Raw genomic sequence first — 27,059 nt, 5'->3', positions numbered from 1 at the left:
GGAGCCTCATTATCCATGGGCTCCTCTTGGAAGAGTAGATGTAGAAAGAGATGTAGATGCATTCAGCACAACACGGCAGCCAGACCATCATTCTGCTGTCAAGATGTTGGACAGGACAAGTAAAAAAAAAAATAAATAAAAAATAAAACAACACAAAACCACATATATGTACTGTGTTAATAAAACATTAATACTTGATAATACTGTTCTTCTACCCCACCCACCCATCCCACCACCACCACAACACACATATTTTCACTACTCAGATTGCAGATTATTGGAGACTTCCAGTACTGTTTTGCCAAATTAATCATCTTTAATTAACACAACTGTTAAACAAAAACTGGCACCAACAACAGTGCGAGTGGATCCTTCATCCCTTTAGCTTACTTTCAACTGCTATGTCCATAAAGAACTTTTACAAGAATTTCAAAAGATAAACATTCATAATATTTAACCAGAACATTTTGTTACAAAACTTCCAACATGACAGACTGCAACACACCTGAAAGGTGACCCTAATAAAGGTATCATTCTGTAAAAATAATTCTACTTCAATAAGCTCACAAAAAGAAAAAAGAAAACAAACAAAAAAAAAAAGATAAATGCTTTGGTGGTGATCCAGAGAGGCCTCAGTCAAAGAGCTCATCGAGGATGCTGGCTGAAGTAATGCGTGTGGAAGGCTGCAGATTAAGTAAAGAACAGAAACAGTTTCAGGAATACAGTCCTTTATCTTGGTTTATCATTTTCAAACATACCAAACAAATTCATATATATATATATATATAAACTTCATTTATGTACAAGACACTGTTCAAACTTTGTAAACAGGCAGCTGAAGGCAAAAAGTGCAGGACCAAGTAAGGTTTTAAATTTGTCCACAAAGAATGAACAATATCTAACATTTTAGAATCTTTATTTTTTACCAGTGTATAAGCAGATTCATCATCACTTTCATAATCTTCAATCTCAGGCTCTTCTTCCAAGCTGTTGACTTCCTCTCTTTCTGAATTGCCATCCTCAATCAGAGAAAGCCTGTGTAGACAAAAGACAAATGATTCATTTTATACGTTTGTTCTGGACTGAAAAAGGCTTTTAGTTTTTGAGATGATGTAAATAACAATAATAAAGAGTAAAATTTAACAAAGAAGAGGAGCCCTAAATTCAAAAGGCTCCTCTTGGCAGATGGTCTAGGGTCAGCAGCCAGACCACCATTCTTCTGTGATGATGCTGGACAGGACAGGTTTAAAAACAATATAACACTGAATGATATACTATTTTTTTATTCTTTGATGACTTATATCTAGCAGTATAATTATGTATAAAATATTATCTTCTTGTTTTGTCTGAAGAGGCCTGGTAGATCTGTTCGAACGTATATTTTCTTCTTTTTGCTGCCGTTTTCTTTTCGGATTGCTCGACTGTTTTGTGTTCAGGAAGCTTTATATCTGGAAATGATCCCACAATAAAGATCTAAAGGAAGCCTGTGCATCTTCAAACTTCTTCCTTTCAACTTCGCTTGACCTAGCCATTTTCATTTGTGTGTGAGCCATAACCAAGTCCCAGTGAGAGGAATGTGTGGGGACAAAACAGTGATTGGACATTGACTTGGAGGGACGAGCATTCCCCTGCATGGAAACAGCACACACTCAGTGGCCTATAAAGCTGTTAATAAAGCACTCGCGCAAAATCTATGGCAAAACAAACATGACTGGTTGGTTTGGTATTTTACATCCTGTTGCATCCCAAATAAACACTAAACATATCATGTAGTGAAAGAGTTAAGATTTTTTTATTGTAAGATGGTAAGACATTAGATTTATTTACAAGGTGAGGTGGGACTCTAGATCTTCTTTCTCCAATGGGGGTGCAGTCTGGATGGAGGAATGCTGACCTCGTTTGCCGGGTTTCACTTTTCTCATGGGACACCTGGACAACATCTCAAGAATAAATTATTCATCCATTTACATACGACAGCTAAACCTACAAATATAACAAGGAAAATGAACAGTATGCAGCTTCATTTCAACGAGACAATCTCAGGGTCTCAGGACGATGCTTGTTTTTCCTTTTGCCTGTTAATATGTAAATAAGTTTAGGGGAAAAAAGACCGACCGAGAAAAGACCAAACTGCAGCATTTAACCAAGTTTTGAGCGCAATGACATGAACTGCAAATGTGTTGATGAAATTCAACTTACTCTGAGGAAAACTCATCCTCTGACTCCAACTCAGCAAAGCCATTACCGGTTTCTAACTCTACAGCTCCAGTTTTCTTGGAGGTTGGCTGTTTCAGGACGGTGGAGGTGAGAGCTGGCGTGTCCAGTTGGCTGTGGAAACTGCTGCTTCCTAACCACGATGTTTTGGTGGTGTTAGATGCAGATCCTGAACACAGAAATCACTGAAGTCATTCATTGTGACTATACTTTCTAGATCTTTAAAATGGAAAAAAAGACACTTTCAACATTAAATCAACAAAAAATGTTCCAACAAGTTTAGTAAATTATTTTGCATGTTCAAAAAAAAACCCTAAATGCTGATATAATCACTGATAAAAGCTTTTTGCCTCCAGCAGGGAGCTTTTCCTCCCTTCATTATTAGTTTGATAACTCAAGCCCCAGTGTTGACATTTCACACATTTATTTTTCACAAAACTTGTCTTTGTTTTGAGCTGCTGTGATGGAGCGAGCTTCTTTCCCTGGTTGAGCAAAACCAAGTATCACATAATAATTTGGGAAGGGGTGGTGGTAGTTCAAGTTTAGATAGTTTGAGATTTTGCACTGTTCTTCATTTTGTTATAATTTGTTTGCATTTTGGTTTGGCCAAACTACTGTTTCCCTTATCTTTGGTCAAATTTTCCTGTGCTGAGTTTGAGCTGTTAAGTTACACTATTGAGTATTTATATTTAATTGACCTCTTGTACAAGCTGACAAGATTCTTCTTTTAGATTCTGTACTTGTTTTGAAATTCTGTGGTCAATAAAACCCCAGTGTTTTATTACTTTGTGTCCTCGCTGCTTTGGTGCCTAGTCCCTGACAGTCAATGTAAGTTGAATGTTTCTGGACAGGTGGTTAAGACACAAAAAACCAAGGACATAACCTATAAGTATATCAAATACACTACTCACAAAAAGTTAGGGATATTTGGCTTTCAGGTGAAATTTATGGAAAATGCAATATGTTCATGCTACAGTGATATAATATCATAAAAGTAAGACATTTAAGTAGAAGGATGCACTACTGATTTCCTCATCTCAAAAAATTCATTCAACACAAAAGGTAACAACAATGGTAGTTACACCACAACAAAAAATTTGAACGTCTCAATATCTCGTCATGTGCCCTTGAGCATCAATTACAGCTTGACAACGACGTCTCATGCTGTTCACAAGGCAACTTATTGCCTGCTGAGGCATGGCATCCCACTCTTCTTGAAGGGCAGCCCTCAGGTCATTGAGGTTCTGGGGTGCAGGGTTTCGAGCCTCTACACGACGGCTCAGCTGATCCCACAGGTTTTCAATGGGATTCAGGTCTGGAGAGAGTGCAGGCCGTTCCATTTGAGGTACACCAGTCTCCAACAGCCGTTCCCTGATGATGCGGCCTCGATGAGCAGGAGCATTGTCGTCCATGAAGATGAAATTAGGCCTGTGCTGTTCATGTAGGGGCACAATCACTGGATTAATGATGTTATTCAGGTAGTATGGGCTTGTCACTGTACCATTCACAAAGTGTAGGGCGGTTCTGTACCAAGTGGACACCCCTGCCCACACTGTAACACCACCACCACCAAAAGCTCGCCTGGTGACAACAGTGGCTGATGCATAGCGCTCTCCCTGACGTCTCCAACATCGTTGCCGGCCATCATTTCTGCTCAGTGTGAATCGACTTTCATCAGAGAACAGCACTGAGGCCCACTGGTTCCTCGTCCAGCGTAAATGCTCCATGGCCCATGCAAGACGATGATGCCTGTGCCTGGTGGTGTGGTCAGGTACCCGTGCAGGTCGTCTAGCACGCAGACCACGCTGATGGAAACGGTTTCGAATGGTCTGACGTGACACTTGGGTGCCTCTCACCTCTCTTAAACGTGCCTGGAGTTGAGTGGCATTCATCATCCGGTTTCTCAGGGCAGTGTTCACAATGTAGCGGTCATCAGCACGGGATGTGGCCAAAGGACGTCCACTTCTAGGCCTTTCTGTGACTCTTCCAGTCTCTCCATATCTCTGTTGCAACCTGCTGATGACACTCTGTGACACTCCAAGCTCAGTGGCCACTTCTGTCTGAGAACGTCCTGTTTGAAGCATCGCAATGGCAAGGGACTGTTGTTCCATTGTTAGGTGTCGTCTTGGTCTCATGATGTCAAAATGTGAACAGCATGATGAGGACAACTGTTTAAACACCAGCTCTAATTGAACCAGGACATTTATTGGTCAATTCAAGGATCACACACCTGCCGTGATTTTTGCCGTTAAGCTCCTTGTTAGAGAACAGCAACTTGTGCAAAATTTATTGAAACATTTAACAGTTGGACATGTGCATTTAAAAGCTTAGAGAAGATCACCTTAAGTTCACCTGTACAGGTTTGAATGCATTTTAGGCTTGTTGTGAAATTTCACCCAAAAGCTGAATATCCCTAACTTTTTGTGAATAGTGTATGTTAGGAACAATTGTTTTGTAGTGACTGAGAAAAAAAGGAAATAAAATTCATCAGACATTTTCCCACCAAAGTATTTCCATCTTTTAAGTACTACTGGTAATATGCAAGTTAAGTGTGTCACCCTGGACAGTTGTCCTCCTGCGTTTGGCTACTGGAGTGTCATTGCCTCCTTCTTCCTGCTCTCTGGACTTGGATGAGGAGCCAGATACCAAAGAACGCTGATACAGTCCAACTGATGGGCAGGAGAGGGCAGCACTGGGACATTCAGATTTCACAAATGCAGCTCTGGGAGGGGGATGGACGAGTGACAGGATACAAACACAGAGGAAACCTTTGTTACCATTTCATGATTAGTTTTACTTATTTTGTAAAAAAATAAATTACAATGAAACAAATTAAAACAAATACTATGATCATTCCCTAATTATGTGACAAGATTCAGGCCATAAAAATGTTTTCCTCCAAATGTAAATTTGGTAGGTTTTGGCAGGCTGAGAAAACAGGAAGACCGTAATAATATATAACTTGTTATATGCTGTTTAACATCTCCTGGTGACACTCGTAATACATTCAGCCAAACTGGACGTTTTTATTTTAAGACAGCAGCATTTTTTGTATCTGAAAAGAAATTCAACAAATGACTGACATCAAACCTACAATAAATCATGAGAAACGCAGTCATTTTGAGACAGGAGCACAGTTGTGTGGATATAGATGAGTGAGTGTTTCCTTGCATCTCACAGTTGGGCACGGTCCTGCTGAAGCAACTTGAAGCTGAACTCGCTGAGGATTTCCAGAAAGGCCAAGTTTGGATACTGCTCTTCTCCCTCCTGTGGGAGCCGAAATGCAAACCGTATACCGTCCCTGATGGAACACAGAATATACGCAAATGCATAAAAAACTAGCATAAATTGATTAGTTATAGTGTGAAACAGAGTCTGTTACTTGCACACTTCTAGTGTTAGGATTTGTTCAGACATTTGAGATAATATGAAGGAAACTAAATCCATGCTTGTAAAAGAATATTTCTACTAAATTCTCAGAACTATGACATTCTTAAAAAACAATCAATCAAACAAAAAAAAAAAAAAACAACTAGTAAAAGTTTGAAAGAGTTATATAATAAAAATCAATACTTAAGGTCATAGCAGATGTGGTCTGTGTGTGAAAGAGAAACATGTGATACTGACATGTGCAGCATCACTAGTGGTTTGCGGACACGATGGAGATCAACGCCAAAGCTCATGGCAAGCCTCTTGGCCAAGTCTCTCATTTCGGAGAGATCATGCTGGCTGGAGTCCTCTGTAAGCATCTCAGAGTAAAGCTGAACACACACAGACATGACTTTATGGAAAGAAGCTGTGTGAACTTCATGATAAAGTGAGCATTTCCATAGACAATAACATACAAGTTCCACTGGATTTTAGGACAGTTGTGTTGCTACTTATTTGCACTGGTTGCTACTATAGTTCGCAAAAGATGTAATCAAATAAAAAACAAAAACAATTTATTTGAATATCAAGCAAAAATAAATAACTGTAAACATCTGGACCAAATAGCAGGATATCAAATTCACAAGTCCTATGTGGCCATTTAGGCATGACATTTTTTAACATCTTTATTAAGCTATATTGAATAAAAATGATATTGGAACTGCCAGTAGTGATCACGGGCTCCAAGCCCCTGAAGCAGTGCCCCCCCTGTCTTCTGCTACTTCAGACTCTGCTGTCGCCCTGCACACCACTTGTTTCAGATGGAGACACCAGCCATGATGTTGTCGGACAGATACTGAGGGCCAAACAAGCCTTCAGTATCTGTGATTTCTGAAAGTGTGAAAGCCAATACGTCCATGGTGTTATAAGCCACTCCCACACTGTCCAATGACTTTTGTTTTCAGAGCATAAGAGTGCATTTATCACCCCACACAGCAACTTTGACTTCCTTCTGTCTGTACCCCTGCTGCAGCCCGCCCACACTATGCCATGATACAGTTTGAGACGACGAGTTTCTCTGCACTAAGAAGTACAAGCCCTCAGAAGGAAACAATGATGGTGAAATGTTTAGTGCACACCTGCTGGAGGCTCAGACACACAGCCTTGGAGCTCTGTATGGGGTTAATGAGCTTTGTCTTGCTCAAAGTCTCTTTGATGATGTCACCAAAGTCTTTAAAGTGCTGAAGAACCAGAGAAGAAACAAAACTTCATTTATGTGTTCAATTAATGTCTCAAACTAAACATTTAAAACATAGAATAATCTGCTTCATCCACATCATCTATATTTCTTTTAGCTATTATTCTATGACTCATTCTCATTGCCTCACTTGGTCTAAAAGAGGTTTTATCACCCTCCTCCACTCTCAACACGTCGTGCCCGTTATTTTTTTTAATTTCAAAATACTGCATTCCCAACCCATTTTACTACACCAAAGAGTAAATATCACTGAACATTTTAGCACACTTTCTCTACTTATAAATGCAAGAACATATTGCGCTGGGCAAATGAAAGCAAACTCTCCACCTTGTTGTAATGCTTGAACACATTGGTGGCAGCAGTGAGGTCCAGCACTCCATATATCACAAGCTTACAGTAGCCTGCCAGCTCGTTGCGCCTCCTCTGCAGAACAATCATTTTCATCTCTTCGTTCTCATCTATAAAAAAGAAAAAGAAGTCTAGGACCGAGGAGAGGAGAAAGTAAACTAGAATAAAAATAAACTGGATGATAAACTGGCATGTAAGCCTCTCCCAGGGGTGTCAAACTCCAGTCCTCGAGGGCTGGTATCCCGCAGCTTTTCATTGTTTCCCTCTATCAACACACTTGATTCAAATCAAATGGATCCAGCAGCTTCTGGGCAACCTATTTATTAATTTCAGTCAGGTGTGTTAGAGCATGGAGACAACAAAAACCTGCAGGATACCGACCCTCGAGGACTGGAGTTTGACACCAGTCATGTTCAGAAAAGAGGAGTCAAGAGGAAGTATTTGGGTATTTGTAAAGGCACAAGCAAAGAGAGCATGTGAGCAACGATAAACTAGTCTGAGTTGACTGATGTACTTTTGGTGAGAAGTGAGAGAACGTCATGAAACACAAACAGTAGACGACTCAAACAAGAAATCAAACACTAGCTGTGCTGGCAGAGTTGAGAGTCCTCTGGGAAATCACAAGCAGAGGCACTTGAGCATTTTCCAAATCATTACACAACAAAAAAAAACTTGTCAAGAAAAAAATTATAATGATTTAAATAAAAATAAATCATTTTTGCCCAAAATGTTGTCACTTTGTCAACTCTATAACTCAAGGGTGTCCAAAGTCGGTCCTTGAGAGCTGATGTCCTGTAGGGTTTTGATGTATTCTTGCTTCAACAGTCCTGACTCAACTTATATGGATCCAACAGCCTATGAACTTCAGCACAATGACTCATTATTTAGAGTCAGGTGTGTTTGAACAGGGATAGGTTGAAAACCTGCCGGACTGTGACCTTCAAGGACCGAAGGTGGACACCCCTGCTGTAACTGTTCCAGGAAAAAGTGGCAGAGTAACTGGGAAATACCACTGAGCTCGCCATCTTCGTCGTCGCTGAATACATAGTCCAGAAGGAAAGCAGCCAGTTCAGAGCGCAGAGAATCCGATGGCAAGTGGACCAATGCTTGGAGGTTGGGTTCAGTACGGACTGAGCTCACACTGTACAGCAGCAGGAGGTCGCACAGCAGCACAAATGCCTGTGGATCCAAGGACAAAAACATTTTTCATCCATCATAAGATTAGAATTTTTCAAAATAAAATCATAATTGCAGAAACTCTTCTTGAAGTAAAATGAACAATTTATCACCCCAAAGTTTCAGATGAGTCGACTCAACAAGGATGGCCATTTCATTAAGGAAGAACTTGTGTTTCATAACAACCTTGTGAGAATAGAATTTCTTTTCCCCAAGAGGAGCACAATTTGCTTACATTTTTATCAAGTAAGAGTAAATATCTTACAAATGAAAGGGCATGTACCTCAAACATAAAACTGCAGAAGATAGAAGGTTACAGATCTTGAGAAATAATAACCAGGAGTGGGACTTTTTGGAAAAAAAGGTAAAGTAATTAATTATAAGCTTTGTAATTTATTAATCTCAATTAATTGCATTTTAATCGCTAATAAATTCTCAAAAAGCTTTTTTTGTTTTTTTTATTTAAAATTAAATTTTCTGGATGACTAAATCAAATAAAAGACAGATATTAAAGGTCTATTAATGTCTGGAAAATACATTTAATTTAATTTCTATTCAAAACAGTAGAAAAAAAAAAGAAAATATCTCTGGCCAAATCTGAACAGAACTATAATTAAAATGTCATTTCAAGTAACTTGACAAACAGCTTCAGTTTTCAACATGTTAAAGTACCTTTATCTTTTTTTCGGCCACATGTCATTAATAGACATTACTATCTAACAGTAAGCCAGACGATGTTGTGGCTTCAGTCCAGTCATGCAGCAGAGGTGATCACCTCCTGCTCTGACTGCAGCTTTAAGCTGGATGCTGAATGATGACTGAGCTTCTAGTATAATCTTCTGGACAGAGGAGGAGCTTATGCAGCAGCTGCTGCTGCTGCTAACAAAAAGTACACGATACATGCAGTCACGTTATTCACCATAGATCGCCAATGGCTACGGTTACATGTTTTTTCATTTGGAATTAATAATTTGGAATTAAATAATTCAGAATTAATGTATTCTCCTACAAGTTTACATGAAAATAATAACTGCGAATTAAAATTTACATGAAACATGTCCTCACTTAATTGCTCTATAGATCGGTGGGTTGGGTGGGAAGCATTCCGATTGGACAGAGGGTGCACGTGATGAATGACGTATACCGGAAAAAAACAAAGTTTGCTCCCTGCCCCTCGTCTTTTCAGTTGTAACTTGTAAAAACTACATAAAGACGAAGAGCAACAGGTAAAGAATAAAGTCCAGTGTGATTTTTACACCCATCTAAAGCACAAATACGTCTCATTGCAGCCATATTTTCTCAAAAGCTCTGTAAAAGTCAATCTACATCTGATAACTTTAAAGAAGTAAAGTATAAGAAGTTCACATCCATATGTATGTGTCGGTTGTCGTGATTGCCTTCAAGGAGAGTCTGCCTGGTTTTACCCTGTAGGACACACTTTGAGTCATTTTTTTCCCCCCACAAAATCCCAATTGTTAAAAAAATACATCTTTAACAATCAGAATTAACAGATGCTATGTTGTTCACAGCTAAAAAAAAACAACATGTTTTGGTGCACTACCCCTTTAAAGGACACTTACTTGTTCTCTAATCTCAGCCTTTTCCAGAGACAAACACATCTGGCAGACTCTGCAGAATGAGTGCACCTCCTTTTTCAGACGCTTCAGTTCCGCCTGGCAGAAAATGAAGGAGACAGAGAGCTCATTATAAATGGTGAATTACAATAGGGACAACATGAGCACAGCATTCTTGGTGTTGCCTGGGATTCCTAAATCATACAAGATGTCTTAGATGCCCTTTAACTTGAGCGTGACAGATATTATTTATAGCATCTTGTCAAATCAGTCAGTGTTGTACATACACTCACTGGCCACTTTATCAGGTGCACCTGGTCAATTGCTTCAAAACACAAACCGCTAATCAGCCAAACACATGGCAGCAGATTAATGCAGTTAGTCAAGTCGACATGGTCAAGACAACTGGCTGAAGCTCCAACTAAGTTTAGGAAGGTGGATATGTGCCATACAAGCTGGTCTGAGTAATTCAGAAACTGCTGATCTACTGGGATTTTCACACAACCATCCCCAGGGTTTACAGAGCATGCTCTGAAAAAAAGCGATGAATCCAGTAAACAGCAGTTGTTGGGATGAAAATATCTTGTTGATGTCAGAGGAAAATGGGACGACTAGTTTAACCCTTTCATGCATGAATTATTAATACATTTAAAAAGCAACATTTTTTTAAATACAGTATTTTACCTCTGCAGACACGTGCAATCATACTTTTTGTTTATTAGTAATATTTAGTATTCATCATGATTTATGATTTTTTTTCAATGTATTCTATGAAAAATGTATAAAATATTATCATAATTATATTATGTAAATCTTCTATAAAGTATAGCTGTATCATTTTCTTTTCTATTTAATGTAAACTCCATAATTACATTATGTTCAATTACATAATATATTTATTCTCCAGTGAGTGGCAACATATTGGATGACTCACTAACATCCACTGAAGTGATTTAGTTACAAAAATACCATCCTAATATATGAATATGCAAGAAAAAAGCTTGTAAATTGGTGTTCAATATAGGGCCACTATGCATGAAAAGGTTAAGATGACAAGGAAACAGTAACTCAAATAACCACTGGTTCCAACCAAGGTATGCAGAATACTATTTCTGATTTTAGAACACGTCCAACCTTGCAGCAGATTGACTACAGCAGAAGAGCGCATCAGGTGCCACTGCTGTCAAACTATATAATTCACACAGGCTCACAAAAATGGTATAACCAAAGATTACAAAGACGTTGCATGGTCTGATGAGTCTCAATTTCAGCCGCAACATTCAGATCATAGGGTTGAAATTTGGCAGAAACTACATGAAAGCATGGATTCATCTTGCCACGTATCACTGGTTCAGGCTGGCAGTGGTCTAAATCAGTGGAGGACATTTTCTTGGCATTTTTTGGGCCGCTTAGTGCCAACTGAGCATCATTTAAATACAACAGTCTACCTGAATAAGTGTTGCTGACCATATTAATCCCTTTGAACACAGTGTACCCATCTTCTGATGGCTATTTCCAACAGAATAAGGGACCATGTCACAAAGATCATCTCAAACTAGTTTTTTTTTATATGACCGCAAGTTCACTGTAACCCTTTTGCTTTACCAGACAGTACATCTCAATCCAATAGAACACATTTATGATGTGGTGGGACAGGATACTGTCATCAAGGATGTACAGCCATGTTTTCACGTCAACATAGTCCAAAATGTCTGAGGAATTTTTAATATATGCCACAATTAAAAGAAGAGGCGGCATGAGCAAATCCAGCATGAACGTAAAAAATAACTAAAGAATGAAAACTTGAAATATGATGGAATGAGATCCTGATTAATAAAGACAAACAGTAAGAAAAAGCATAAAGCAGTCAACCAAATAGCTGTGCTTCACTGTGTGCTCAGATCCACTCTACCAGACTGTTTGCCTGCTGGTGACGCAGATAGTGAATTGTTGGGCAACAGATTAGAATGGGTCTGAAAACACACAGAGACTTTTAACATAGGCACCATGGCCCTGCTGTGATGTAATACGAACCATGAAAGGATTAATTATCAGTGCTGGGTTGACCTATAGCTGACAACAACAGGACCTCTGGTCAAACTATTTCCAAACTTCAAGTGACTTTGTTGCAGAAGAGGGTTTATAAAGTGAAAGAAGCACCTCAGCTGGTTTAGAATTAACCGCATTTACTTTGGCCCACATCAAGTGAAAAGCTGCACACTTCAGAGCGGACACCATGAGCTGGAATGACAAAAGTTCAGATGAGCAAAACACTTCTTCCTTCAAACAGCTCTCTATCTACACAAAAAGAAAATAAAAAAAATGCATAAATTAGAATTTCAAATGAGGAATTTAAAGCAAAGGCAAGATAAAAACTACAACCTATTTTAATCTTCATTATATCTAAATTGCTTTTTTTTAGGATGTAAATTTCCTTTCTGTATATAAAACAAAATAATCATTATTCCTAAACCTCTGTGTCAAGCTCCATAGATTCCATCCTGCTCTTCAGCAACTTTAGACAGGAATCAAACAGCTTCCAGCCAGTCGGATCCTTAGCACTGGAAAACATAATTATCAGTCACATACTTGTCATGTAACTTGTAGTCAGTACAACAGTAACATGTACAAGAACTTGCCTACTCAAGGCAGCTATCTTCTTCAAGGCTGTGGCTGCATTGTATACGTCATCATCATCTGCTGTACCCTAGGTACACAAACACACACAGACAGACTGAGAAGAGATGCTATGTAGTCTGGAGTTTTACAAAAATACTCTTGTTACATTTAATAAAAAAAATCCTGAGCAGCACTGTACAGAAACACCACATTTACCAGCAGAAAAATAACTTGTTAAACTGTACTGTTGCAAAGTAACAGGTTCTCTAGTCAGTTCTATAATTAACAAAAACTATACAACAGCTGATATGCTGCAGAACTTTCAACATTACTTTTAGCTTGGTGCATGTAAGGATCACTGACACGCTCTCCTACCTGTAACAGGTCACTTGAGTAGGTGCTGAAATTTTCAGTCAGGGCATCCAGCAGCTGACTGAATGCCAGATGTGCTCGGGTAGAAAAGGTGTAGCACTCTGAGCAGAGTGTGCTGACCAGCTGGGCACAAGCCTGAAGCACAGAGATCTCTGTGTGTTTTTCCACAATGGAACAAATCTGGGACAGGAGCAGGTCCAGATGCTGACAGAAATAATTAGGAAGAAATAAAGATGAACAGGTAAAATGTAGCATGATCATTTTCTAGTTTATGTAGAAGCAACTGGTTTTATAGCATATTTAAGAACATTGAGCAGAAGTCAAGCTGTCTGATGCTCCTTGTTTAGCTTTGATATTGTAGCCCAACAGCTTCTCATTTAGGTTGTGCTAGATTTTTTTTTTTTTTAATCAAATGTTTACCACATTTTTCAATTATCTAATCAAACTTAAAATACTAAAAAAAATACTAAAGCTTGAAAAATGCAAAAATGAAAATATATATAAAATAATTATTTTCTTAGGGTGTGTTATCTTTTCTGTTCACACCATGAGATGCATAGATACACTGAAAAAATCTGAACCAAGACAAAATGTGTGTGCATGGGGGAGAGGGAAGTGGTGGTGGTATAATTCTGTGGCATAAAATATATATTTACTCCAATGCATGTAATGAATGAAAATAATTCATTCATTCATTATCTGAACCGCTTAATCTGGTAATGGGTCACAGGAAGCTGGAGCCAATATCAACAGCTTTCAGGCAAGAGGCAGGGTACACCTTAGACAGATCGCCAGTCCATCGCAGGGTCATCACAAAGAGACAAACAACTCATGCTCACGCTCACTCCTAGGGACAATTTAAATTAACCAATTAACATACGACAGTGGGAGGAAGCCAGAGTATCTGGACATGACTCACAAATACACGGGGGGAACATGCAAACTCCACACAGAAAGGCCACCGAGCCTCGCCCCCAGCTGAGGATCGAACCAGTGACCTTGTTGCTGACAATGCTAACCACTACGCCACCGTGCAGCCTGCACAGAAAAGAAGATCTCCTAAAAGGAAGTGGTGTTTCAATATCTATACACAATTACTACATGTTTAATGTTTGAAAGTACAACGTGGTCTTAAAAGATGAGAAATGAATACTTTTTCTGGACTTTTTTTTTCATTTCCTTTTTTAAGTAATTGTGTTACAAATAAAATGTTTAAAGTGTAAACACACCCTTAAAACACTGATGTTTTTCTGATGCATTTATGAGTGAGCTTATAGTTTCACAATGTATACAATAACATGGATACAAGGGAAAATAGTGAGGTATGAATACTTGGTTGTCTTCATGGAACAGTTTCTGAATAGATGGTATTATTAGCTGATTTCCACATTTCTGACACTCCTACCTTTTCTAACCACTGGGTACTGCTGTACATCTCCAGATCAAAGTAAAGGGGAGCTTTGAGAAGAAGGCTCATCTTTCCTGCATCTGCCGAGTACTGTAAATCAGTAAAAACACAAATTCTGCATTACAGTGAATATAAAGTAAAATAAATACCTAAAAATGGTTTATAAAAAAAAACTTGGCTTTGGACCTTTCCAAGGAGCTGTGGTAGAACAGGGATGAAATGTGAGGTGAGGCGATTCCTGTCTTGCTCCTGGATCCTCTTATCCTTCATACTCAAGATCTAATTTCATGATAATCCAATAAATATTTATTTCGTAAGATGACAAAATATGATCAGAAAGTGTGTTTGTGTTCAAATTAATGATAATCACTAATCTAGAAAAAATGATCTCCCAAAACGCATTACAGAACTGCCAAGATTAGATACATATATATATATATATATATATATACATACATACATACATATATATATATATATACATACATACATACATATATATATATATATATATACATACATACATACATATATATATATATATATATACATACATACATACATATATATATATATATATATATACATACATACATATATATATATATATATACATACATATATATATATACATACATATATATATATATATATATACATACATACATATATATATACATACATACATACATACATACATATATATATATACATACATACATACATATATATATACATACATACATACATATATATATATACATACATATATATATATACATACATATATATATATATATATATATATATATATATATATATATATATATATATATATATATATATATATATATATATATATATATATATATATATATACATACACATATATGTTCATCCTATGTTGCTGTCTTCCATGAAGCAAAAAAAAAAAAAAAAAAAAAAAAAGAAAAAATCACATATGACTGTTTGTGTCACCACCTTTTTGCCTTGAGCTCTCCCAACAGGTGGGGTTGCCTCTGCTGCCTGTCTGATGGCACACATCATAAGCTCCAAGAGCGCCCCCTCTTCCTCATACATCAGACCTGACAGGACAAAGAGAGACAGCAGAAAGTAGTGGGAACAAAAAGAAGAGGGTGACAAGCTAAAAATAAAAGCAGACATCATGGACACATCTGTAATTAATACTATTTATTATGAATGTTTTCTTGTTGAGAGGAACAATCTGCATTGAACGTGTGTGGCAACGAAAAAGCTGGCGCTCTTTGTTAATTCTTTCATGGCTGGATGCGATGCATTGTTTTACCTTTCAACCAGGATGCAATGTGTGCCTTACAACCTTTTCAATTCATAAAATTTGACATTTAAAAGAAAAATTAGAGGGAAACGTGGTTTACAAAAAGAATAAATAAAAGGAACCCTGACTATCAGCACTTATTCACATGAACATATAGTTATGGCCCTTTTCAACTAAAGTTCATTGTTTGTGGCACATGGAAATTCTTAATTACTTAAAAATCTTATATATTTACTACGTTTTTTACCTGTAGAGGTTGCTATTATTTTACCTTTGCATTCTGGGAAATAATGTGTCAGGGATGCTCTCAAGACTAAATACTAAATAAAAGGCAGATGCAAGCAGTTTATTGCAACCTTTTCTTAAACTGTGGGTCAACTGAAACAATGCTGCACTGAGCCACTCTCGGTTTCATTTTCCAGTAAAAAGAAAAAAAAAAAATACACCAACTGCAGTCTTCACAGTTTTATGTGTGAAAAGAAAAGAGCTAAATGGGATGAAGCCTGTGGACAGATTTAACTTCTGGACATGGAGGAAGGGGACAACCAGTTTGTTTTAGTCCTGCAACCTAGAAGGTTCCAGTTTTCTTCAACTTTGACGGATGCAGCAAATCAGCTGGAAAATATTAATGTCAATCCTGTTTGTCAGCCATTAAACGGAAACTCAACCTGTTCACTTGCTTAAACATAATCAACTCATGTAATTTTTTAGGCTCATTTTACATTATATAATGTGCAAGGCAGTACTCTAATTCGTATTACAAAACATGTGATCCTGAAACTTTTGAACAGATGCTGACAAAGTGAAGGTCTTCGCAGCAAAGATATCTGTGTGTACTTTGGTCCAACAGCTGCTAAATGAATAGCAAATGTTTCAGTTGATTCTGTCATCTTCATCCATCTGATTGCTCTCATCTTTAATGTGTTTTTGGTGATATTTTAAAGCAGGGGAGCCCAATTTTGGCCCCAACATGTACTATCCTGTAACTTTTTGATGCATCCCTTCTCTAACACACCTGACTCAAATGGCTAAATTCCCTCTGCTGTGTGGCATCCATCTCTGCAGAGGCCTGGTAACAAGCTGTTCATTTGATTCAGGTGTGTTGGACAAGGGTTGCATCGAAAAGCTAGATCGAGGATCAAACTTGGGCATCTCTTTTCAAGGTGGTTTTCAAGGTTTTCTTTGTAAGTGTGCTTAGTTTCACATTGAAAAGATCAAGCTAAAAACACTACAGCTGGGGTGACCAGCTCCAGTCACCAAATCCTGCAACTGTTAGGAGTTTCCCTGCTGAACAACCAACTTGAATCAATTTTTTACGGTCATTTTTAGATGTCCAGATATGTAATTGAGTCTGAAAAGGGGCTTTGGAAAAGTCCTCATATTTTGAATAACCTTATAAAGTAAATCTCACTCCTCACCAACATCCTGTAGCAGTAAGGAAGTTATCGTCTCCCAGTCTCTTAGCTCAGATCCTGCCACAGCCCACAGACTATCAACCAAGTATGCCCCGTGCTCATGGAACTGGAGAGAGGGTACATTTTTAGATTTAAATTCACCATTAAAAAAAAAAAAAAAAAAAAAAACCATAATGGAAAATAAATATGAGCAAAATAATGAGAAATTTACTCTGGATCATAGAATGTCATTAATGAAAATTCATACAAAGAGACAAATATGCGCTGAAATACAGGGACAAAGAGGAAAGAAAATACTACCTCACTCTGGATGTAGAAGGAGACGAGGATCTGAAAAAAGGCTGCATTGTTGTTTTTATCATTCTCATCTCTGGCAATCACGCTTTTCAGCCTGACAGATATACAAACAAGACATTCCAATTATCTGAACAAAAATACAGAAATTAATAACTAGAATAGTAGATAGGCAATAGGCAACTAGCTTCCCCATTCAAAATAATTATGTACAATTAGAGAGGAAAGCATGTTGGTGAACTTGTCCTTAAAATAATGAAACAAGTTTAAATGTCTTGTTTGTCTGGGTGCCTCAGAGACTAAACCATGATAACCATATATCATTTTAAAGCTGACATTAGCAATAATTCTCTCATGTTGATTTAGTTAAGGAAGTAAAAAGCTAAAGAATTTCATTGCAAGGTTTGCTGTTGTTCACAGCCTACAAAGTGTGTCATCATGAGCCACACCTTCCTCTACCTCTTACCCCCACTCGCCTCATCTGCAAGCAAACATGGAAAGTGCAAACACACTGAGCAGAAACAAAAACCCAGTTTTGTGAAACACGTTGAAGTAACTTATGTTTATGTTGTTACTTAGAGTAGAAGAACTGATAGCTCCAAGTTAATGTCAGATCCTGGTGGTCTTCAGATTAATGTTTAGTTCAGTTCGCCACCATTTTGTTTTGAAAATATGCAGTGCCACTTCTCATTGGCTGTAGCCTTTTATAAAGGAGGGAGGGTCACGAGCTGTGAAAGAAGAGGTGGCGTCAATTCGCTCAGGCGAATCGGCTGATAAACAAATGGCGGGTGGTCGACACAGACATTGTGTGGTGTCATGCTTTACTCCAGCTACAGTTTTAGTTCTTCACATAGTGATTTTTTTATTCTTTCATCCAGAGATTTGATATTTTCACCAACTTCCCCTTTAATATTGATTCAATCTTTGATGATATCACAAATTCTCCCACAATATGTTTTGATTTGATTTAGGATCCAGTAACTGGTATGAAAGCGATTCAACACAATAGTGTTCTTCCTTTACAGATTAGTGAAACCATATTTTCATCCATATTTTCAATTTGGAATGATGATATTGAACTGTTGTTTGTTGAACTGATTTAAACTATTACACCCCTCCATACAACCACATTTTCCTGGCGATTTTGAAAGATGAAAACATACTTATTGTACAAAAAGCCACCAGCTCCTGATGCCAGGCCTCGGTGTGCAGCGTAAACCAGGGGATAGATGTGGCCACACTCCTCTTCCATCAGGCAATTCTCTGTCCCCCTGTCATTACGTGCACACAAACCACTCAGCTCATTAAATAAACAAGGACAACCATCTTCAGCTATCAAACACTGTATTTAGTCAAATGATTTATTAATCTATTTATTAATCTACAGTTGTGTTCATATGTATTCATCCCCTTTCATTAAAGAAAAGGCTGAATTTACAACAGTCACTCAAATAACTGGAGACTTAAAAAAGGAACAATAACTAAAAATTTGCAAAAATATAATTTAGTAATATAAGAAACTGTTTTTTCATTTAATTGAGTTGAAGAAAGAAAAAAAAACAAACTGACAAAGTGGTCTTGGACAAATTAGAGCACTTTTCTGTTGAACAGTGGGACAAAATACCTGTCAATAGGTGCAGAAGTCTGACTGAGAGGAACAGAAAACACCTGACTGTAGCGGAAACATTACAGGATTGTTCAACAAAATATTAGTTTATGAGTGATGTAATATGTAATAAATTATCTTATTTGTTTGCTTTTTAAAAAATATTTTTATTGAACCAGAATTACAAAATAATGTAATGATTTTCATAAAAAAAACTTTTTATTATTACTTTAGTCAATTTCAGCTTATTTTACCGGCAGCTTTTTCCCCCCTTCTTTAATGAAAGGGTATGAATAAATATGAGCACAACTGTATCTTTTTGGTCATTTTCTCCCCTCTTTCCCCTGCAGATTTGAAATATTTTAAAAAACACTGCATCAGCAATTTTAAGACATAACACCTTTAACAACAACAGTTTAATATTATTACCACATCGTGATTTCTTAATTTGATTTTCCTGGATAACTTCCACTTAGGTAACCATCAGCAGTGTAAGATTTTTTTCAATAATAATTGTATATTATTGGATTATACAATGTGAGCATTTGACCAACAGTGCCCGCAAGAATTGTTATAAAAACTACAAAAACAACTGAAAGCATTTCAAAGCATTTTTTCTAACTAAAGTTTTTAACTATCTATAAATAAAGTTAACTAATGTATGTACATATTGTTAAACATTTTTAAAAATACAAGTATATCATATGTGCTTTTGTTGGGATCTGCTGAAATAACATTCATGTCCTGCATTTGTAGATAATGGGACAGAAAAAGCCCTCACTGTTGGATCATCAACAACAGATTGACCACTTCCACTGCCACGTCTGGGTCTTTGTCCAGCACCATGCTGAGTATCCTTTCCTGAACACACGCACACAGAGACATTCATTAATGCACTGCAATACACACATTCACAGACTAAGTTACAATTGTGCCAGCAGACAAATACTCACTTAAATAATATGCACAGACATGCATAAGAAGTACCCAGACCCACAGATGTGCACCCACCCACACACACTACTGATCAGGCAGTAAGCCATGGCATAAAGACCATTTATCTGCAGCAGCACATGTGGCTTAGGAGGGGTTTTATATGTTTGAGAAGTGCTTATTATCCATCAGTAATTGGCAGCAATTAACACAACCAGACACATGCCCAGACAAAGGATGGGACTACAAAAACAAACACGAATGGTGAAAAGAAAAAAAAAGACATAGAAATACAGGGAGGGAGGGCACAAAAAATGGGAGGAGAGACACATACAGACAACAAAATGAAAACAATACAAAAAAAAGAGGGAGACAGATGCTGAAGCAGACAGACACACACAGATAAAGGAGGGGGGGTGGGGGGTGTTCATTTGGGCACAAGTCCAATCCAGAGGGATGCCTACTTTGAATCTGCTAGTGAAAAGCTCCAGGCGGCCAATGAATTCCTTCTCTTGGTACAGACCTTGCAGGGAACGCACACACTTCAGACGTACTGGACTTTGCTAAAGGAAAAACAAAAAATAAAAATACAGTAACACAATCTTTTTAACCTGCACAAAGACTGATGCCTGATTTAAGCTTGCCTTGGTGCATCAGATTCTTCCACCATGCTGAAGGATGAGGTGGAGACAACTACATTCTCATTGAAACGAGAGTTAAAATTACAAAATACAACAGTAGCATAGCCGTCTCTGTGTTTGTTAGCCTTGTGTGTCTCCAGATATTCCACAAGAATGCCTTGTGAGATGCATTCAAAACCCAATTATGAAAATAACTGTATTCATCATCAGTTTGCAGAGAGCTTCAGACAGACAGATGTTCCCACTAACTCCCGCTGATGTCTACTGAGAATAAAGGGGTGACTGGAAGACAAAATGCAGCATTACATCTGTGAAATGACCAAATGAGCTTTGAGACAGCAACATCAAGGCCACCAAAGTGCACAGAGCAGAGGAGAAGTTAAAGCTGGGGTAGGTAATCTTGCTCAGAGACATTATTTTTTTTAATCAGGGTGAAAGTAGTGAAGAAAACTCCAAAGGCAAACATGGAGGAAGAATTTCCCCGACCCAGCTCGGTTTATTTGCCTCCTCCTTCTGCTAAACTGCTGAGAAAGAGAAAATCGGTGGTGGAAAAAGCTGCGAATAAAAAAGCCTTGGATCACGCAAGGAATGAAACCAGAGGGGGAGGAGCCAAAACAGGGTGCCACTTTCTAATCTTGCTAGCTTTCCAACATTACCTACCACAGCTTTAAGAAGAAAATCAGAGACAAGTATAACATCCATGATTAGCAGATGGCGGCAGCTCAGGTGGCAGAGCAGGTCAACCAATAACTGGAAGGTTGGTGGTTTGAATCCAGCTCTCCCAGTCATCTATTGTTGTGTCCATGGACAAAAAACTTCACCCTGTTTACCTCCAGTGTTGCCTCACTGGAGAATGTTTACTGCACATAATTTCAATCAGTCTTCCGCATAATATAATTTGGTCCCCGGCGTAACTACACATGTAGCCATGAATGAATGAGTGAACGAACAAATGAATGATGGCTCAAATATATGTGCTGTGAGTGCCGTTAGCAGCAAAGCACAAAATAAATAAAATCCACTATTATTCATTAATTTCCTCAATTTTCAAAACAACTTGGCAAATAAAAAAACACAGTTTGTTCTCTCTGCGAGTGGCAAATTGGCCAGTTGACTTTAACAAATCTACCTTCGAATGCCAAGCAAGCTACTTGTGAAGAGTCAGATCCATGGACACAAAATGGTTCCCATCTGAAAAGCTTATGGTATGAAGGAACAATTATCACGTCACCAATGGGATGCTAATGAGCCATGCCTAGTGGAAACCCAGGGCAACACTTTACGTTTTCACATATCTTCTATTGTTTTGTGCCATGTATGCATGTTTACCTTGTCAAACAGGGTCCATCCTAAATATTTCAGGCACCCATCATTAAGGAAGTCCTCAGGATTCGTTTTCAGCCAAATGCCCAACTCCTCAATACAAGTAGCACGGATCTCAGGCAGTCTGTCACGATAACGATGCACAAACACACCGCGAAAGGTGGCATTCATGATGGAAGAGAGCTCCTCTTTGTTCTCTCGCAGCTACAAAACACACAAAAAATGTCCCATTCACACATACAACCATTAAAGAAAGGCTGACAGAGAAAAAAAAACAGTCCCCTGAAATGGCAGGTCTGTCTATTCTGTCTTTTACCACCATAACTCAAAATGATGCATATTTGCCAGAGTTCACAAACATTGTTGTGTTTGTTTTTTTTCTTCCATCAAACTAGCAGACTCCTCAATACTCAGGGGCAGATTACAAACAGACTCAATCAAATATTCAATGACACCATGTTACAAGAGATGTTTTCATTCACTAAGTAATGTTAAATAAGTTACATAAATCCTAAAAAGTTTATATTGAAGTGAAAGTATAAAACACTAGACATTAAACACACAACCTGTGTCTAACAATAAATTCACTCAAGTATCAAGTGCAGTTTGGCAAGTATTTATATGCTTGTATGTGTCACCTCACGAATTGCGGCCTGAAGCTCCTCCAGTCGGTCAGAGGCTCTGTCATTCGGTTTCTTGCGTTTTTCCAGGTCGTATTGCCGCTGGGTGGTCTGCAGCTGGACTGACACCATCACAGCCACTTCCACTAACTCTGTCATCATCTTCATAGCTGACATTTACAAACAGAGAAAACAGTCTGAGAGAGCAATAGACACCCATGATTTATCTGAGGAAGAGGTTATTTATTTCTTATTGGTTTTAATGGCAGAATTTCTTAAATTTAAATAATGTGTTACAAAAAGTATACGATGAATAGCTTAGATAAACAAATATTTAATTATTTCTGTATTTTAATGTTTTCACTGAAATTGGTTGTTTTTTTTAATTGATCTATAATTGACCAGAGCATCTTTTGTGAGTACATGCTGAAGTATTGAATAAGTTATTTAAATAACTGGTAGTATAAGTGATTTAGTTTCGGCTCCTAGAGGTAAAACAAAGACTCAGCAACATAAAATAATAAAAACGTGTAAAAACACAGAGCTCAAACTAATTCCTAAAATTTCACTGTGAAGATTTCCAGACTTTCCTTATTTTCTTCAAATTTCTGTTTTAGCCAAGTGAAATCTTTTTATAGTCAAGAGTAACACAACCCTGTTTATATGCATTTTCTGTGAAGAAATATTTCTTTTTCTATCAAATTTACTTGAAAACTTGATGAAAACCGAACCCTCCTGACCATATAATGAACTGATGAACTTACCCAGCAGGGTACTGGTGTGTCTGAAGGCTCGGACCTGAGAGTCAGACAGGCCGGTGAGCAGAGCCAGCACAGAGGGGAAAAGGTATTCATCATAAATGAGGCTGTTACGACAGGAGTGCACCAAAGCCCGAGCAAATTCACACAGGCCTGCTTTGAAACGCTTCAGCTGAGGGCCTGGAGTGCTTAGAGGGTAGTTTGCTGAATCCTGACAGAAGAAACAAACTAATTAAACAAAAGAAAAATTGACAAAGTGGCTTTAACATTTCTATCAGTAGAGTAATATGAGGCAGGAGCCTGCAGTTTGTTCAGCTTATGCCAAATACATTAGAGGAAAACCAAAGCAGTTAAGTTATTAATGTGTTCATTTCTCAGTATTAGATTCTAATTAGCATATGCAATCACACTGCACTCCATTTTTTAGATCATAATCTCTTGGGACATGGAGGTTATTTGAGTTTTCAAACATTCTAGCTGGATTAATTTCACAGAGAAAACCAACAACAGATGGAAAATCCCAAATTAGAAAAACTTGTGTTTAATTTCATGAGACATTTCAACAAATCTAAACTACGTCTGAAAAACTGTTGTAATTCCCTTACTTCACTGAACTCCTTGGTTAGTATACTGATGATTTCAGCATTCTGCATCTTGTCAAACATCTCTTTGCTGACCACACCTGGACAAAAAAAAACCCAAAACGTCCACGTTGAAATTAAAATATACCAGAAGCCTAAAACATTTATAACACTTGACTTTTCTTTTCCATTACACTTGTGAAATATTAATATTATTGGCAAGAGACAGAGGATTAACACAGCACCAAGATTATACTTCAGCATACAGAGTGAGATCAATACCACAAAGCACTGCCTGAGCTAAAATTGGAAAGATAATCTCTTCAGCGTGAATCCCCCATCACCCACAAACACTCATCTCCTGGTCTCCCTCATAACCTCTGACCTTTGCATCCACAGCACTGAACAATGAAGTTGATGAGCACCAGCAGCCCCTCCTCTTGGCTCTGCTTATAGCTGTCCAGCCACTCGTCAACCACTGTCTTTATGGCAGAAAGAAAGTGGACAAATAAGAGCACACATACAGATCAATGAGATAATGCAAATAAAATGCACATATATTATGGATATCAGTCTCAACCTCTCAGTCTTGCACTATTGCAAGGTTTTATATATACGGATCCATATGCGCCATCCTTCTCCTTCCCTAAATTTCAACATTATTCACAAACACTTCCAAATAACCACTAAAATCAAACTTTTTTTTATTACTACGCACTACAAATTTTTTTCTTTTTGTTATGCAGACCTTTAGTCTTTACCCAGAAGAGACTGATCACAGGACAATCTGAACAGTTAAGTGATCTTTATAAAATTGTTTTGTATCAAAAGCATGTCTGTAGGATCACATCAGACTGCCACTGACAGCAAAGCATAACCTCTCTCATTGTCAGCTTGCTTTACGTCTCATTACATATTCCTCCTTTAGCACCTCCCTCCCTTCATGTGCTTATCTCTGCCCCCCCTTCTCCCTTTAACTAAAGGTTTGCTCACCACCAAAGCAGCCTTTCCAGAGCAGACTGCATCATAGATATCCTTTGCACTGATACCCTGGCTCCTCTCATCATTTTTTACAGGTCTAGGAGAGACCTGCCTAGATGTCCCCTGAGATGGCTGCCGCTGCTGGAGGGAAGGGTCTGGAGAACTGTGGATGGCGCTGCTAGAGGGACTGGATGTTACTCTCGATGCAGCGTTATGTCTGGGTCTCTTGGGTGGCTTGACATAAAACAGATTTATTTAGGGATCTGGAGTGAACTGGTGTAGACTACTGTGACAAGATGAAGTCTTGTGTCTATTCTGTGCATCTACTTTAGTACTGCAGTTATTTTCACTACAGTTTTAAATACTTTAAGACCACTGTAGGATCACTGATAATAATGCTTTTCAGACGTATCATAAAAATACTGGAACATTAACAAGATCATAGGCCCAATCAACCTCATGGCTAAATTAGTAACATTTAAAAAGGGTAAATAGACTTAGATTTTTTTTTATTTTTTTTTTACCTGAGACTCAAGCGCTGCCTGTTTTCTCCGCTTTGTGGCTTCCATCCCAGGCTTACACACAGTACTTGAAACTGAGTAGTAATCCAGCTATTCAAAACTGACAAAAATTATAAAAGTATGAAACAGTCATCATCTCAGCGTCAGTAAACTGTTATGACTAAACTTATTAATAATACAGATCTGGATAGGTATAATGATTAAAAAAGTTCCCTTCAAAATTATATTTTATGTATTATTTCTGTTATTTTGATTTCAATACTGCATTTCCAGCTATAGACTCTGGAGGCACATTTACCACATCATTAGGCAACATCTTGCTGGTCAGATCTTTTGTTGCAGTCTTGTTTTTAAAGTGGTGTGTTTCTAAAAGCTTTATTCTGAACCAAGATCTATCTTTATATTTTGTCTGTTAAAGAGAATGCTAACTTTGTTTTTACTTTTTGTTTTCAATTTCACTGTCTACTTCTGCCATTTTAACTTGTAAAAAAAGAGTGTATTTGTCATAACATTCTGGTTGTGCACCAATGTTTGTGGCAAATCTACAAGGTTAGATCAGATTAAATACATCGTGAGAATGATCCACCTTTAGCTCCAGATTTTTAATAACTCTTGGCTAACATTACATGTCCAAAAGTAAGCTTTCATTTCATTAGGCTCCAAGAGGCGAATTGTGAAGAAACAAAATTCTGTTAGCATAGGTAATATCTTCAATTAGCTTTTTTTTTTTTTTTTTTTTTTTTTTTTTAACGTTTTAGCGTAGTTCCAGGATTTTTAAGCCAACTTCCAATTAGATTTCAGCAATCAAAAGACATGACTAAGAAATTGTAAGACAATTTAGCAATAGAATTGCTATTCAATTATATATCGTATATCGCTAGCTGTTTAAAAGATAGTTTCAAAACTTCACACGTCTGAAACCGTATCTATATGATTCATTACTGAACCAGTTATCGAAATTACGCAAAATTATCAAATCAACTGAAAAAGTTTACCACCTTTTAATAGATTTATCCTTTCTTGAGGAGTTTACTTCTCCGTTAACCGCTAACGTCGACACTGAGCGGTGTTTGTACTCTCAGGATTGTCTCGCGCCCTCGGACCAGAAAATGATTGGTTCATCAAAAGGGTTTTTCGTGCTTATTGGTCATCCCAAATACGCTGTTGCTATGGCGTTCAGCAACGCCTCACTGTGTCAAAACCACAGGGTCAGAACCGGTCAGAACTTTGTTGGAGTAAATTTGTTCGAATCATAAATATGTGTGATGTTTTTATTTTTTAAACAATATTCTAAATAATCTAGTTTGCTTGTTGTTTAAAGTACTCTGTCCAGTTATTAGCATTTGGATGTGGCGCTGTTCCACACTCCATTGGCGAAGGTGGGATCCCCATCTTTGCTCCTCTTTTGGCCCTTCTCTGTAAGGTTCATTGTTTCGTTTAAAATTTTATTACCAGTGTCAAACAAGGGAGATTGCAAGTGGATTTCCGGCTTTAACTTTAATAATAAAAGCACTAACTATAATGTGATAATCAATTGAACGTGTGAACCCATCATCAGAACACTCGAGAAAAATGCTACTTACTAGTTTGACATTAAATTTTTTCATTTTTAGACTCGGCTCAACCTGTAAATGAGGCAACCGCATTGTCTGCTTGCTCTGTAACCCCATTGATATGCAAATATTCATGCCCATACGGATACCCTTTCGTAAGATTTTTAACACGTTTCACTTAATAATATGGCTAATGCA

General features: G+C 37.7%; 1 protein-coding gene across 1 annotated transcript; it reads right to left on the bottom strand.

Moving 5' to 3' along the window:
* Positions 1-632: 632 nt before the first annotated feature.
* On the bottom strand, positions 633-26,737 carry stag3 (STAG3 cohesin complex component; the record flags this gene model as incomplete). The annotated part of the gene is made up of 29 exons (XM_079250064.1): positions 633-683; positions 927-1,035; positions 2,200-2,383; positions 4,773-4,936; positions 5,393-5,515; positions 5,842-5,975; positions 6,723-6,824; positions 7,169-7,299; positions 8,200-8,368; positions 9,946-10,038; positions 12,100-12,180; positions 12,413-12,500; positions 12,579-12,646; positions 12,934-13,134; positions 14,336-14,428; positions 14,525-14,617; positions 15,320-15,423; positions 17,054-17,156; positions 17,351-17,441; positions 18,508-18,615; positions 19,732-19,811; positions 20,348-20,446; positions 21,854-22,051; positions 22,486-22,637; positions 23,232-23,436; positions 23,831-23,907; positions 24,192-24,288; positions 24,800-25,021; positions 26,675-26,737. 29 exons carry the CDS (start codon positions 26,735-26,737, stop codon positions 633-635), a joined length of 3,483 nt encoding a protein of 1,160 aa, XP_079106190.1.
* Between the last annotated feature and the right edge of the window lie 322 nt (positions 26,738-27,059).

The sequence above is a fragment of the Telmatherina bonti genome (genome assembly GCF_933228915.1).
Source record: "Telmatherina bonti genome assembly, chromosome: 12".
In the NCBI taxonomy this organism is placed as follows: Eukaryota; Metazoa; Chordata; class Actinopteri; order Atheriniformes; family Telmatherinidae; genus Telmatherina; species Telmatherina bonti.
Note: the sequence above shows the minus strand (reverse complement) of the source record. Positions and strands in the feature narration are given on the sequence as shown.